Source organism: Protopterus annectens, chromosome 5.part1, assembly GCF_019279795.1.
Source record: "Protopterus annectens isolate FY-2018-M chromosome 5.part1, PAN1.0, whole genome shotgun sequence".
NCBI lineage: Eukaryota > Metazoa > Chordata > Ceratodontiformes > Protopteridae > Protopterus > Protopterus annectens.
The window spans coordinates 514,514,213-514,528,697 of NC_056736.1; the positions used below are offsets into that span (position 1 = coordinate 514,514,213).

The 14,485-nt window shown below is 41.5% G+C and overlaps 1 protein-coding gene across 1 annotated transcript in view; it reads left to right on the forward strand.

Moving 5' to 3' along the window:
- The window catches only part of TRIM45 (tripartite motif containing 45), a 640,498-nt gene extending 629,894 nt beyond the window's left edge, over nt 1–10,604 (forward strand). Inside the window, exon 8 of the mRNA XM_044073131.1 lies at nt 10,310–10,604. Coding sequence (XP_043929066.1) covers nt 10,310–10,455 — 146 coding nt within the window. The 3' untranslated portion in view covers nt 10,456–10,604. The remainder of the gene's footprint in view (nt 1–10,309) is intronic.
- Nucleotides 10,605–14,485: the final 3,881 nt, after the last annotated feature.

The window sequence follows — 14,485 nt, forward strand, 5'->3', positions numbered from 1 at the left end:
TATACAGAAATAAGCAATTTCTCACCAAAGCAGCAAAGATTTCAATAGCAAATTCCCACCTTATCTCCACCCTACTTTATGCCTCTCCAGTATATACCAACCTAAGGCAATGTGATCTAAACAAGCTAGAGACCTGCTACAACAAAATCGCCAAATTCGCCACAGGGGCATCCTACCATAGTCACCACCATCTCTCACTTGCTGAACTGGGCTGGCTTGAACTCCCTCACCTCCTTCAGTGGTATCAACTCTCACTCGCCCACAAACTAGTAAACCATCCACTAAATGTCCCATCCCTCCAGAATCTACTCCAACCCTATCACACCACCAGACCACTAAGATCCAGCAGCAAAAATCACTTGCAGATCACTAAAGCCAATAACTCTGCTGGTGAAGCACTGTTCTCTTGCGCCATAGCCAAATTATGGAACTCACTCCCACCCACAATTACCTCCATACCATCATGCACCCACTTCAAAACTTTACTAAAAGCGCAACTAAAAACATGCTGGCTATGCCCTTGCAACTCCCACTCTAATATCATCCACCCCATCCAACCACTACCTTTCTTTCCACTCCACTAACTACCTTGATTATAGCAAGCTCAGATGCACATAAGCCAGTACTTATTATACAGCACAAACTTCTTCTTCTTCTTGTAACATTTGTTAATGTCTGGTATGCACTTCACAGATAAAGATTCTAGTTGTCTACTGATGTACTATGTTCTTCATCTGTAAATATGTTGTAAGTAATTGCTATGTAAATTGTTAATCACTATGTAATCCAATGTAAATACTGTCTGTTTATTTTAACTGTGGAGCTTTTCTCCCCGGGCCTCCGCTGAAAATGGACCTACGTCCAGTCGGACACTCCCGGTCAACAAATTTAAATAAATAAATAAATAAATAAATAAATAATAAATGCTTTGTAAACGTATACACTGAAGACCAAGTAGCAGCTTCAGGGATGGAATTGGTGTCCCAACTCCTTGAAGACTGCACCAGAAGAGGCAACAGCCATAGTGGTATGACCTCTAACAGAAGTAGACACAGATTTGCCATGAAAAGTATAGCAAAAAGAAATGGCCTTAGATGTCCAGGAGAAGATGGTTTGATTAGAAACTACCACATCCAATGTCCTGGGATGAAAGGAAACAAAAAAGCTGATTAGACTTACAAATGGCCTATCCAAATAATACCTGAGCTGTCTACAAATCAAAGGTGTGTAGGACCCTCTCACTAGCATACCGAGGAGAAGGGAAGAAGGAAGGGAATTGCGCCAACTGATTCAAAGACAACTCATTTACTACCTTGTGCATAAAAGGACACCCTGTCCCTGTAAAAAAAAAAAAAAAAAAAAATGGAGGAATGGCCATAAGGGCCAGGAGCTCAGAAACCCACCAAGGAGAAGTAAGAGCCAGCAATGAAACAGTCTTCCATGTACAGTGTTGCAAAGAAGCAAAATCTGCAGGCTGAAAAGGAGCCTGCGTCAATTTTTCCAAAACAAAATTTAAGGTCCCAAGCAGGTTTCGTTGGAGGCCTAATGTGCAAGATGCCTTTAAGAAATTGTTTGAACTTATAAAGTGAAAAGCCAAAGGAGGATTCAAGGGCAGACAAGCAGAAATGGCTAACAAATGGGCCTTCACAAAAGAATAGGCCAGGCCTAAGTGGAGAAACTCACACAAATAAGAGGACCAGAGGGACTCGCACTGAAAAAGGGTCTTTGTTACGGACATGACACCAGACAGAAAATATTTTCCATTTGGACATAAGATTTTCTGGTTGAGTTTCCTTTCTTCCTGTAAAACCCTGAGCATGTCCTCAGAAAAGAGGTGCCTGAAAGGGATCAAAACCCTATCACCCACAGTCTTAGTTGAAAAGTGGACAAGGGAGGATGGATGGACCCCCTTTTCCTGTGTGAGGAAATCCAACCAGTGAGGTAACTTGTGGTTGTCCCTGGCCAGATGCATTAAGAGGGGGAACCAGTGCTGCCTTGTCCAAAAGGGAGTCACTAGCAAGATTTTTGGGGAGTCCAGATGAATCTAGTGTAGGACACTTGGAAGTAGAGGAAGAGGAGGGAAAGCATAAAGAAAAATCCCCTTCCAAAGAAAAGAAAAGAACATCCATCTCCCATGCCAAATAGCATGGCACTCTGAAACAGAAGAGAAGACGCTGCCTATTCAGAGGGGAGGCAGAAAGATCTACCTGAGGAATACCCCACTGATGGGCAATGTCTAGGAACACATCTATGTGAAACATCTATTCGTGAGTCTGTGTTTTGGACCTGCTTAGAGAGTCTGCCACTAGATTGTGCTCTGATGTAATGTATACTGCTTGAAGAGTTAACTGATTAGTGAAAGCCACCTCCCTAGCCTGAAGAGCCATCCTGCAGAGAAGGTAAGATTTGGGCCTCCCTGCTTGTTGAAAACCACATCACTATAGTGTTGTCTGTGTATACCATCAAGGAGCCTGGAGAAAACATGGGCTGAAAAGTTTGAAGGGCCAGCATCAGAACTCTCACCTCTTTGATGTTGATATGGTCGGATGTCTGATGGGGGGACCAGAGACCCTGAACTTTCAGATGACCAAAAGAAGCCCCCCCCCCATATCTGAGGCATCAGTGAGTAGTTCTTGAAAGGGGACTGGAAGTTGAAAGGGCAGGCCTGGGTTGAGAGCATACTTTGAATCCACCACTCGAATTCCATCATTAGACAGGGAAGGAGAGGTACTGAAATCCAGATGGTGACAATGCTGCAGCCAAACTGGCTTGAGGTACCATTGAAGCTTCCACATATGCAGTCTGGGAAGGATCATTGGAATAGAAGAGACTATGCATCCCAGAAACTCCCTGGCTGGCATGGCAGTCAAAGGAAGAAGAGACTGAAAGAATGCTGTCAAGGACAAAAGTTTTGGAGGTAGAAGAGAGGCCAACATTGGCACTGTCTGATTCCTTCGTCCCAGATGCACATGATCTTGAAAGGGAGTTAGGACAGACTTTTGGAAGTCAATAGTGAACCCCTGACTTTGAAGAAGAGAGATGGTGAACTCCATTTCCTGTAACAGATGACTGGGAGACGGCACCTGAACCAACAAAGTCATCTTGATAAGGAAAAATTTAAATGCCTTGGAGCCTGCAGAAAGCAATCACAGGAGCTAGGCATTTTGTGAATACCATTGGGGCAGTAGAGAGCTAAAAGGGCAAAACAGAGAACTGAAAATGAAAGGAAGACACAGAGAAATGTAAAAACTTCCTGAAATGAGGGTGAATAGAGCTATGATGGCAAGCATCGTTCAGATCCGACGATACCAGAAAAGCCTGGGATAGCAAAAGAGGAAACCCGGTTTGAAGACTAATCATCCAAAAAGAAGGGACCTTGAAAAAGGTGTTGAGCAGGGAGAAATCCCGAATAGGTCTCACAAGTGCCCTCCTTTCAAGGAACCAGGAACATCCTGGAATAAAAACCCTTTCCCACTTGGGAAGGGGGTTGAATGGTTCCTTGGTTCATCAGGGACCTGTAACCTCAAAGAAATGAGGAAGCTGCTCTAGAGAGGTTGAGGAATCCCTGAAAAAGGGGGGAGAGACTTCCATACCATGAATTAGCCTTGATGGATAACAGAAAGAATCCAAGAGTCTAAAGCGATGAAACACCAATTTGGAAGACAAAGGGAAATCAAAAGTGACAAAGGAACCTGGTCTAAGCGAAGTGTGTGGGGGTATTGTCAAGGAGAAGTAGACTTATCAGGTAAAGGAGGCTTCTGGGCCACAGAAATCTGAGAAGCCTTAGCAGAGTGGGCCCACCTACCACCCTTCCTGCCCTTGGGCGCCTGGCAAGGTTGCCTCTGAACAAAAGCAGATCTAGAAGGATAATTCCTCTGGAATTTAGGGATAGGAGAGACAGAAATATGTTTAAGGTTCTGCAAGGCTGTGCCTTTCTCCTTAAGAGACTTAAACAGGTCAGTAGCAGCAGTCCCAAAAAGGTGTTTATTATCCAAAGGAGCATCCAACAACTTGGCCTTAATGTCCTCAGCCAGAGGCTGGAGATGAAACCAAGAAAAATGCCTCGTGTCAGACCCAAAAGCCACAGCCATGGAAGAGGTATCTGCAGCATCATAGAGTAGTGAGCCAGCTGAGAAGCCAAAAAAAAAAAAGCAGAGAATTTGCCTTCAGAATTAGGGTGGTCAAAAATAACCTGACAAACCTGAGGAGTCAAGGCCAGAGCACACCTAGTCATATGGCTCTGTTAATTTTAACAGCCCTAAAGGCCAAATTAGAAGCAGTGTAAACTTTCTTGGCAATCCTCACCATTGTCTTACTTTCATTGTCAGAAGACAGAAGTTTGAAAGAGGGCAAGAGCTTAGGTTTGTCAGAAGAGACTGACACCACAGCAGGATCAGCAGAAGGAGTTTTAATTAAAAATTGACAATCCTCCAGAATCCTATAGAACCAGGTTTCTTAGGAGCAGAAGGCTGGGTATCAAGAGACTTGGAAGCAGCAATGAAAGTGTCTAACAAGGCAGTCGGCACAGGAAGAACTGACAATGGTTTGAGTATCTACCTGAAGCAACTCATAATATCTTCTCTGAATATCAGACACTTGAGAAGAATCCCTATTACATCATTCCAGCAATTGTCCCCAATAGACAGTTCCTCAAAAGGAGACCCAGGGATAACAGACTGCTCCTCATCAGAACCATAAGCCAGAGGAGAAGGCATTGGTGAAGAATAGGACAAAGACTCATCAGACACTGAATCCTCATCTGAGGAGTCTGGTTCCCTAAGCCACTTAGAAGGGGGTAGAGGTCCAAGAAGGAGCAGGAATTGAAACCCCTTGAGGGGGCTTCAGGGCCATCAAGTCAGAAAACAAGCCCTGAGTATAATCTTGCCATTCCCTTTGAGGATCTTTTGGACAGACCAAAACATGCTTCTTTGTCTTTTCTTGTAAGGGACATCAGCCATAACAAATACCAAGGTTTTGACCCTTGCCATTCACTTTGAAGATCCTTAGGATGGCTGAAATATGCTTCATTTTTTGGCTTTTCTTGGGAGGGACATCAGCCCTAACAAATACTGGAGGTTATGACCCTTGTCAAGATTCAGTAAGAGAACCCGGAACCTCCTCCCTGACTAATATCTGCAGAATCCTTCTAGAAACATCCAAGGTAATCAACTGTGGTTCCTCCGAAGCAGACTCCTGCAAAGCCGTAGAGGACGTGTGAAAAGATGGATCCATGCTGGCCTGTGACAGGGTCATGTCAGTGGAATCTGATGGAGAGTCCAAATGACGTACAGAGCTATTACCCGCTTCTAAAGGAAAGTCAGGTGGAGGCTGAATAGCTAAAGAATCCGACTGAGATTTCTTGGCCGCCTTCTTACCTAGTGGGAGTATCTCTGGGTTAAAGGATTCTGCCATGGTAACCTGGGCTAAATGTTTAAGCCACTGATTTTCAAGATAAATGGCCATGGAAGGCAAATGGTTTGTAAGAGTTGTAAACTCAACCTTCTTACAGATACTACAAGAGGTATGGTTGTGGGAATCACCCAAACAAAAAAGGCACTGTTTGTGGCAGTCCTTTTGGGGAATCTGCCTCCCAAGCAGACTATTAAAGAAGGCACCTCCGCCAAATTTGAACCAAAGATAAAAACCAAGTGACACTGCTAAAGGCACTTCATTCAGCAAGTCAAACAGCAGTAGTAGGATAGCAAAGAAGCCACCTCAGATAAACTCGTTTCCAGCCTTCAAAACGTTTATTGTAGAAAACAAAAACAAACACAAAAAATATAAAAAACAAGAGATTAGCGCTTTCAGCTGTAGCCTTCTTCAGATCTCAATATTCTACGACCAATCATATTTTTTAAATAGGAATTAGAAGCAATCAAAATATTTTATCACTACCCTTCCATGAAAGAAACCAACAAAAACATTCATATGTTTGAACAAATGGAAGGGAAATCCATCACAGAGACCAATCACTGAATTCCCTACTTGGAAAACATCAAAGTGCCCTAAACTGAACTTGACTATGAAAAAGCCAAAAGCATTAAAACCACATATGCGTTCGAAAGACCTGCGTGAAATGGGCATGCCTTCGTTGAAGGTTGGGCGTCGAGCTGGCACCTCAGCACCGTAAAAATCTACTGCCAATCATTAGCGGACCGGAGTTCCGCTGTGGTGTCCCCTAACCGGGAAAAGCCAAAAGAAGAAGAATTCTCATTTGTATGACAAATATAAATCTAGTTCAACAAACTTTAAGTCATACAGCTTGCCACAAACTAATAGGAGTGCTTAAATGTTAGCACTACCTAGCAACCTTATGGCATTAACCAATCATCTAACCTAAAAATAAAAACTTGACCTACCAGTGTAATTTCTGTGTATTCAGGATTGCGTGATATTGAATTATTCCATTTGGTCAACAATGATAGCTGTCCCTATTTGAAGCAGTCTTAAGCAAACCTCAGCAGTTCCAGTTTTTATACAAGTCAACCAAACTAATTTCGTCAAACGTAGGACCTAATTGACAATTACTTATTTGTCTTCATGGTGTCGTTTCAAAACGAAAAACCGACAGGCAGTTCACGTGGCTGCTTAAAGTGAAAAAATTATTCCATAAAGTGGTTGATGGCTAATTGCATTAATTAAATGCTACCAAAAGATAAAGCAAAAGCAATCCTAATCTAAAATTTTTTTCATAAAACAGACATAATGTCATTTCTAAGATAACCTAGGGTTGCATTTGACAATACAACAAATTATATGACAGAATGTGCTAAACTGATCTTAAATTAAAGCCTCATCATTTTTGTTAGAGCTCTGTGAAAAATAGATCATTACACAAAGTAGGAATTGTAAGATAATTATGTTTTGTTCCAACAGCACTGCTAGGGTAACCAGTCCTTTTCTTGAATTTAACAGGACCACCAATCACAATGTCTCAGGATTATGTTCTTCCATAGCATACAGTTAAAGCAGAATAGCATCAGGTTGTGCTTTGCAGTCAGAGAATAAACACTTCATGGACAACGATTCACACAAAAGAGGAACCCTAAGGTCAACACATAACTATATATAATTTATTATTAAGTATAGCAAGCTGTCCTAAAATTCCTTAAGACCTGCTAAAAAGCAGAGTAACATGCTTGTCAAAGCTTCTTAAATAATTTAAGCTCCGTAATAGCTGTCAAAGAGTGTAATGCTAAATCTCACCTGTCCTGTTGAGGTAACGAGTCCTTCACCTGAATTTATCAGGGCAACCAATCATGTTATCTCAAAATTACTTACTTTAATAACAGATAACTATAACAGAAAATGCATTGAGCTACACTTTTTTGGACTAAGACGAACACTTCATAAAAATGGTTCACTACTACATTTATGGTAAGTGTACACAACTGTACTTTCTGAGGATTGGTGCACTCAGACGTCACTTTTATGGCCCATGTACCAGCCTACACATCAGATGTCCGCATCAACAGGGACTGGAAAAGCTTTGGAAACTTGGCCGAACAAGCTGATGGGAAGAAGGGTGTAAACCTCCTAGTGAATAACTGCAACATGGAAGAGAAGAACATCTATAGTTATGGTAAGGTTTTACAGAACTTTCCTTTCTCCTGTCTTAACTGTATATTATGGAAGAACGTAATCCTGAGACATTGTGATTGGTGGTCCTGTTAAATTCAGGAAAATGATTGGTTACCCTAGCAGTGCTGTTGGAACACAACGTAATTATCTTACAATTCCTATTATGTGTAATGATCTATTTTTCAGCAAGATCTAAAGAAAATTATAACAGGCTTTAATTTAAGATCATTTTACTACATTCTGTCATATAATTTGTTGTATTGTCAAATGCAACATGAAGTATTTGTTTGCTATTTAACACGGGATCAGAGATAGCATTATGATTGGCTGTTTCATTGAATTCAGGAAACGGTTACAGTTTATTTTATGAATATGCACAAATTTCGTGTGTACCACCTAGCAGTGGTTTGATTGGTTATCTTGGTGCCAGCATACAGACTGATTGGTCCCGGCAAGAAATGACATTGTCTGTTTTATGAAAAATTTTTTAGAATAAGATCGCTTTTGTTTTATTTTTTGGCAGCATTTAAATAATGCATTTAGCTATCAACCACTTTATGGAATAATTTTTTCACTTTAAGCAGCCACATGAATTGCCTTTCGGTTGTTCTTTTTGAAAAGACACTGCAAAGGCAAATAGATAATTGTCGATCAGGTCCTATGTTTGATGAAATTAGTTTGGTTGACATATAAAAACTGGAACTGTTGAGGTTTGCTTTTTATATAAGACTGCTTCTAATAGTGACAGCTATCACTGTTGACCAAGTGGAATAATTCAATATCACGCAATCCTGAATACACAGAAATTAAACTGATAGGTCAAGTTTTTATTTTTAGGTTAGATTATTGGTTAATGCCATAAGGTTGCATTTAGACACTCCTAGTAGTTTGTGGCAAGCTGTATGATTTAAAGTTTGTTGAGCTAGATTAATATTTGTCATACTGATGAGAATATTAATTGGTTTTAATGCTTTTGGCTTTTTCATAGACAAGTTCAGTTTAGGGCACTTTGATGCTTACTAAGTAGTGAATTTGGTGATTGGTTCCTTTGTGATAGATTGCCCTTCTATTGGTTCCTTTCATGGAAGAGTTTTGTTAAAATCTTTTAATTGGTTCCATTTCCTATTTAAACAATATGGTTGGTCATAGAATATTGAGACCTGAAGAAGGCTACGGCTGAAAGCACTAATCTCTTGTTTTTTATATATTTTTTGTGTTTGTTCTTGTTTTCTACAATAAACGTTTTTGAAGGCTGAAATGAGTTTTTCTGTGGTGGCTTCTTCGTTATCCTACTAGTGCCAAATCTGAACCAGAGTACCTTTTAATGTATGGTGACAGTGCTGCTCTGTGCATGACCTTGCCAGCCTTTGACTATTATACCTCTTTTTTTGTTGTTGCTGTTTTTTGATCGCAGCTGTTGTAACTCTTGATTTTATTGCTGCTGTGGATTTTAAGTAATTGGCACTGTTTGTCTATTTATTTTTGTGCTTATTTTATGATGCTGTTCTTAGTTTATATCCACACTAAATCATTCAGATTGAATTGAATGTTTTAGTCTGATGTATATTGTTAATTCATTTGACAGTTACAGATCCACTCATGCAGTACATGATGGAAGCTGATGTCCACACTCACATGTCTACAGGTATACTCACACACAGCTTTGTTTATATTATTTGACCTGTGTTCTGAAAAGCAGGGCATCTAAGCTCTGTTTGTGGTTGTGAGCCCCTCTTGGCCCCAGTATAGGTCTACTGTAGTCCATGTTGAGTGTACCCCCCTGTCCAGATCCGTGTGTGTGTGTGTGTGTGTGTGTGTGAGAACTGTTCATGAAAGAGAGAGACATTTCCTGTTGGATGTCTTAATATCTTTAGCTGTCAAGTTTTTCTTTCAAGAAATTCTCAGACCTAGAATAACAGTCTCACAGAACGTTATCTGCACTGTGTTTGCTTCAAAACAAAGCATGGCCACATTCCAGCCATTTTAATGAAGAGATGGAGAGGTCTTCTCTCAAATGTGTCTTATTTTCAGCTATGCCTGGATAACATGGTTTTGGCTGTACACACCATCTGCTATTACAGCTCTAGTGCAGTAGCTGGTATGTACAGCCTACACCACAAGAGGGGAAAAAAGTACAGTTATACGTCCTTCATATTACATTCATTAATTTTGGTTACTTGAAGCACCTACTGAGAATCAGTGTCACATTAAAAGACTTGACCCTAGATTTGGTTGGTTATAATGCAGATGTTGCTGAGTGGATTCAGACACTGAGCTCTGTTTTTAACTCTCTCATAATTACAGCTCAGTAGTATCTGTTTGTATAGCTGACCTTTTTAGGTTTGCATTTTGTATGCACCTTGTACAATTCAGTCCAACAAGTAGTTGACATGTTTGGCTTTTAACGGGTTGCAGATGATTATGATGCTAGCACTGAGAAATGTAAAACTTTGAGTTGGTGGAAAGATTCTTATTGGATCGTTTTTAAACTGAATTAAACTGAAACAAATTCTACTAAAACTGTGATTGCACACCATATGTCATCTCAAAAATTGCTTTTTACAGGTGAGTAATCTATTTTTCCTTTACTGTTCTTTAATTATCACAAAAATTCATTGCATTAAAAAATTCTATCTGAAGTTTTTCTTAAGTAGAAAACTTCAGAAAAAAATAATTCCTACCATAAACATACTAACTCACCTTTTAAATAATTACTGTTGCATCACAGGTGGATACCAGGGCTGTGGTCATGGACACAAGGGACATCCTGGGCGCCATCATTGGTCCTGCTGTGGAAACCTACTGGAAAACTCTGAGTGTTCAGAATTTGTTGGAAAGAGTGCAGGCAAAATTCTAAGGACTGTGGCATTGTGATTTAGAAGATTTCCCAAAAGGGAAAAAATATTCTGTGAAACATGGTGAGCAGCAAGATTCTTCACTGCCACTTAACTGTCTGAGTTTTATGTGCCTTCTTTGTACTGAAAACAAAACTTATAAAAACAACTTCCAAAAAGCACTTTGAACTTAGATTGTAGTGTGATCAATGTTGTTGGCATAATTACTTTTCCTGGATATTTAGCGGTTATATGTCTTATAGCAGTAGCCTTTTCTCACATAATTGTGCAGGTTAGACCCAGCCTCTGGTGATCTTGTCCTTGGCAAAGAGCAGTAGCTAATACTATTCCACCTTCTTTATCAATGACTGTCAGCACAGATATTTTTGTTAGATTTTATGACTTTTGTGTTAACCATATTCTCAGATATCACTTGAGCAGCACTGTGCCAATAGAGACGTTGCTTGAATCAGATAATTAAGCCATGTCTATTATAATAAATGTACATCGTACTGAGATACATTCGTGTGCATAGTGAATAAAGGACTGTGTCTGTATTGTGACAGAACGACGGGTGTTCTTCGTGTTTCACTGCTGCAGTCATCACACTTGGGTTTTCTGCCTGCAGGTAGCCCTCAGTCGGCCCGAATACCAGAGTCTTGGGATTTCTGCGTTGGATGCTGTCTCCTCTTCCATAACGTCAGGTTGTCAGTGGTATAAAACATGCAGCCGACGCCATTATATCAGTCTTTCTTGTCGTGGAGGAGCCCGAAGCAGAAGCAGTTTGCAAGTGCCGGTCGACCACTTCCAGAAATTTTCATTTTTCAAGTTTCAAACTTGAAGTCTTCTAAAGCTAAGTACCCCGATGGGGATCCTTTTTTCTTGATGTAGCCGATGCCAGAAAAAGTTAACAATTGTCTTGCCTGTGGAAATCAAATACCTCACAGAGATTTTCATTCTTACTGCGTCACCTGTTTAGGCCCAGACCACAACTTCCCTCGCTGTCAGTTTTGTGCCTTGTTTAATGCCTGAACCATTCGTCGGGCTTTGCCGCTAAATTCTTTCGCTCTCATTCTCCATATTCCGAAATGGCTTCAATAAGCCATTCGACTACCAATCTTCCGAAAAAACATAAAGATAAAGACAGACCTCATAGGTCCAAAACTGCAGACGACTCTTCCGTTAAGTTAGTTGCCAGTCCGCTGGTACTCAGTAAGTTGCCTTTGCAGCCCCTGATGCCCACTTCTACAGATTCGCAGGCCTCTGCTGAGACCCGTTCGGAGTCCGGTATGCCGTGAGATGCTTCTTTGACTATGGAGCCTGCGGATGTCTTTACCTTGGATGGGTCCGGAGCCGCTGTGCAGGCACCGGCTTCTGAGGGTGTATTCCAACCTACCGATGTTCGTATTAATCCGACAACTTAATTTTTAGATAAAACTAACGAGTTTCTCAGGCCAGAGTTCGCACTACGCTTAGAAAACCGATGACCAAAGTGCATGCTCAAGCTCCCATGCCACAAAAACAAATGCTTAGAATGGCTGAAGACCTTATTACTCTAATTAGGGGAGCCAGCCTTCCCCTGCTAAAAGTCAAAAGAATTGCATTTTCTTCTGATTCTACAGACCAGGAGTCCGATGACTGTGACCCTTCTGATTACCAGGACATACCCTTATCAACCTATGAGGATTCAGATGCATAGGAATCCATTCCCTCTGCCTCCCCTTCAGAGGATTTTTCGTTTTTTTGGTGAAACCTTGCATACTTTGAGAGCATTTCCGCTGGGAATGCCAGGACTATCCTCAGTCCAAAAAGAGACTCAGAGAATTTTTAGAGTTGCCTCAGCACAGGCCTCTAGCTATACCCCCTGTCCTGGATATTGTTAATGATGTCTTCATGGAATCCAGTCTTACTCCTGACATTTTACCACTGGCCCCTAGAAAACCTGACAGGTACTACAGAGTACCTGATTTTCGCAAATTTCTCTTTAAAAATCCCACTGTGGATCCAGAGACCATTTTACAGGGACCTAAAGGTGTTAAGGCTACTACAGCCAAAACCTCACCCCTTCGGGCAGGGATTCATGAGCTTTAGACAGATGGGGTAATAAGGTATATACCTCAGCAACTCTTGCCATCAGAGCTTTGAATTGCCAGTTTCACATGTTGAAGTACCAGCAACATATTATGGAACTAATTAAACAAAAAATTATATTACTTCCAGATTGTGCAGAAAGTAAAGATTTACAAGAGTTGATGCATTCTGCAAACCAAGTTTGTAAGCATACTTTGCACTGTGGCTTTGATGCCCTAGAAGCATCTTGCAGGGCTGCAGTCACTGGATCTGTACTGAGAAGGCATGCTTGGCTGAAGGAACAAACCTTTCCAGACCATGTCAAATCAAAATTACTAGACGCTCCTTTAAATCAGGACCGTTTGGCACCAAAGCAGAAGAATGTCTTAAAAAGATGGAGGAAAAAGCTAAATCTATGCAAACTGTCAAATATGTCTTACAGGTTGCAGCCACCTAGATTCAGTAGGCATTGGCCTTCTAAAAACTGATCCTTTCCAGCCCCTCTCAGTCCAAGCCCAGGGGAAACAGACCACCAAGACTACAGTCTCAGGGTATGCAGAGATCTAAACAATGGAGTGCTCCCACCTCTAAAACAGGGAGTGGTAAGCCACCCCCTTATGGAAAAAAATTCCCAATGACTTTTCAGTTATCCTTCCCAGCCGTGCCCAATTACTTGCGCCCCTAGCAGGAAAACTTGCCCTTCATGCAAAAAAATGGATGTCCATTACTCAGGACCAATGGGTTCTAAACATTGTATCCCAGGGATACAGATTCTGCTTCCATTCACTGCCAACCACAAGCGGATTGCCAAACCTTCCTCCAAACCAGTGGGCAGAGACTCAAAAGCAAGTACTTTCCCTTCTCAATGTCAGGGCTATTCAACCTGTTCCAGTAGGGTTTCTACTCCAGACCGTTCCTGTTGCCCAGAAAAGAGGGCTCTTGGCGCCCTATCCTGAATCTATCAATTCTCAGCACCTTTCTGGTGGTCCCAAAATTCAAAATGCTTACCCTGCAGCAGCTTCTCCCAATGCTAACCAAAGATGCCTGGTTAGTCACCCTAGACTTAAAAGAAGCTTATCTGCACATCCCCATAAGGGAGTCTTGCAAGAAATATCTATGTTTCAGGGCAGGCTGTATGCACTATCAGTTCTCTGCACTTCCCTTTGGCTTATCTGGTGAGCCCAGTGTATTCACAAAGTGCCTGGCTCCAGCCATTGCATACTGCACACAGAGAAGTATTCAAATTTACCCATACTTGGACGATTGCCTGATTCAGGCAGACGGTCAGGAATTGCTACTTCAGCACCTGGCATTTGTAAAAAAGACTCCTAACTTCACTGGGGTACACCATCAATGAAAAGAAATCACAACTGGTGCCCAGTCAACAAATTATATTTCTGGGAGCAAGCTGGAACACAACTTCCCAGATGGCATTTCTCACTCCAGAAAAGCAGATCTATTTGACAAAGTACTTCAAACTAAGGGCCACCAAAACACAGCTGTCTGCAAAGAAAATACTGCAAGCCCTAGGGTTCATGGCCTCATGCATTCTGCTAATTCCATATGCAAGACTGCATGAGGAAACTTCAGTGGTACTTAAAAAAGTTTCTGGTGTCAACATTCTTAGGACCTGGAAATACCGTGTCTAAGGGCAGAGTTCCTTTGGTGGGCAGAAGCATGCAACCACAACAAGGGACTGCTTTTCACTCAACCCCTCACCGCCCAAACCTTGATAACAGATGCATCAGACTATGCATGGAGGACTCGCATGGCAGGCAAATGCATTCAAGGCAAATGGAGCCCAGGACAAATTCCCCTGCATATCAATCAAAAAGAGATGCTAGCTGTACAGAATGCTCTGACAGCCTTCAAATACCTAATCCTTCCAGGACATCTCCTGATAAAGACAGAGACAACACCAGATCTGAAGTAGGAACTTCATTTGTCAGCAACCTGTGGGATACGGATCCGAGCCGGCAACTTCTAACATAGCATAGATC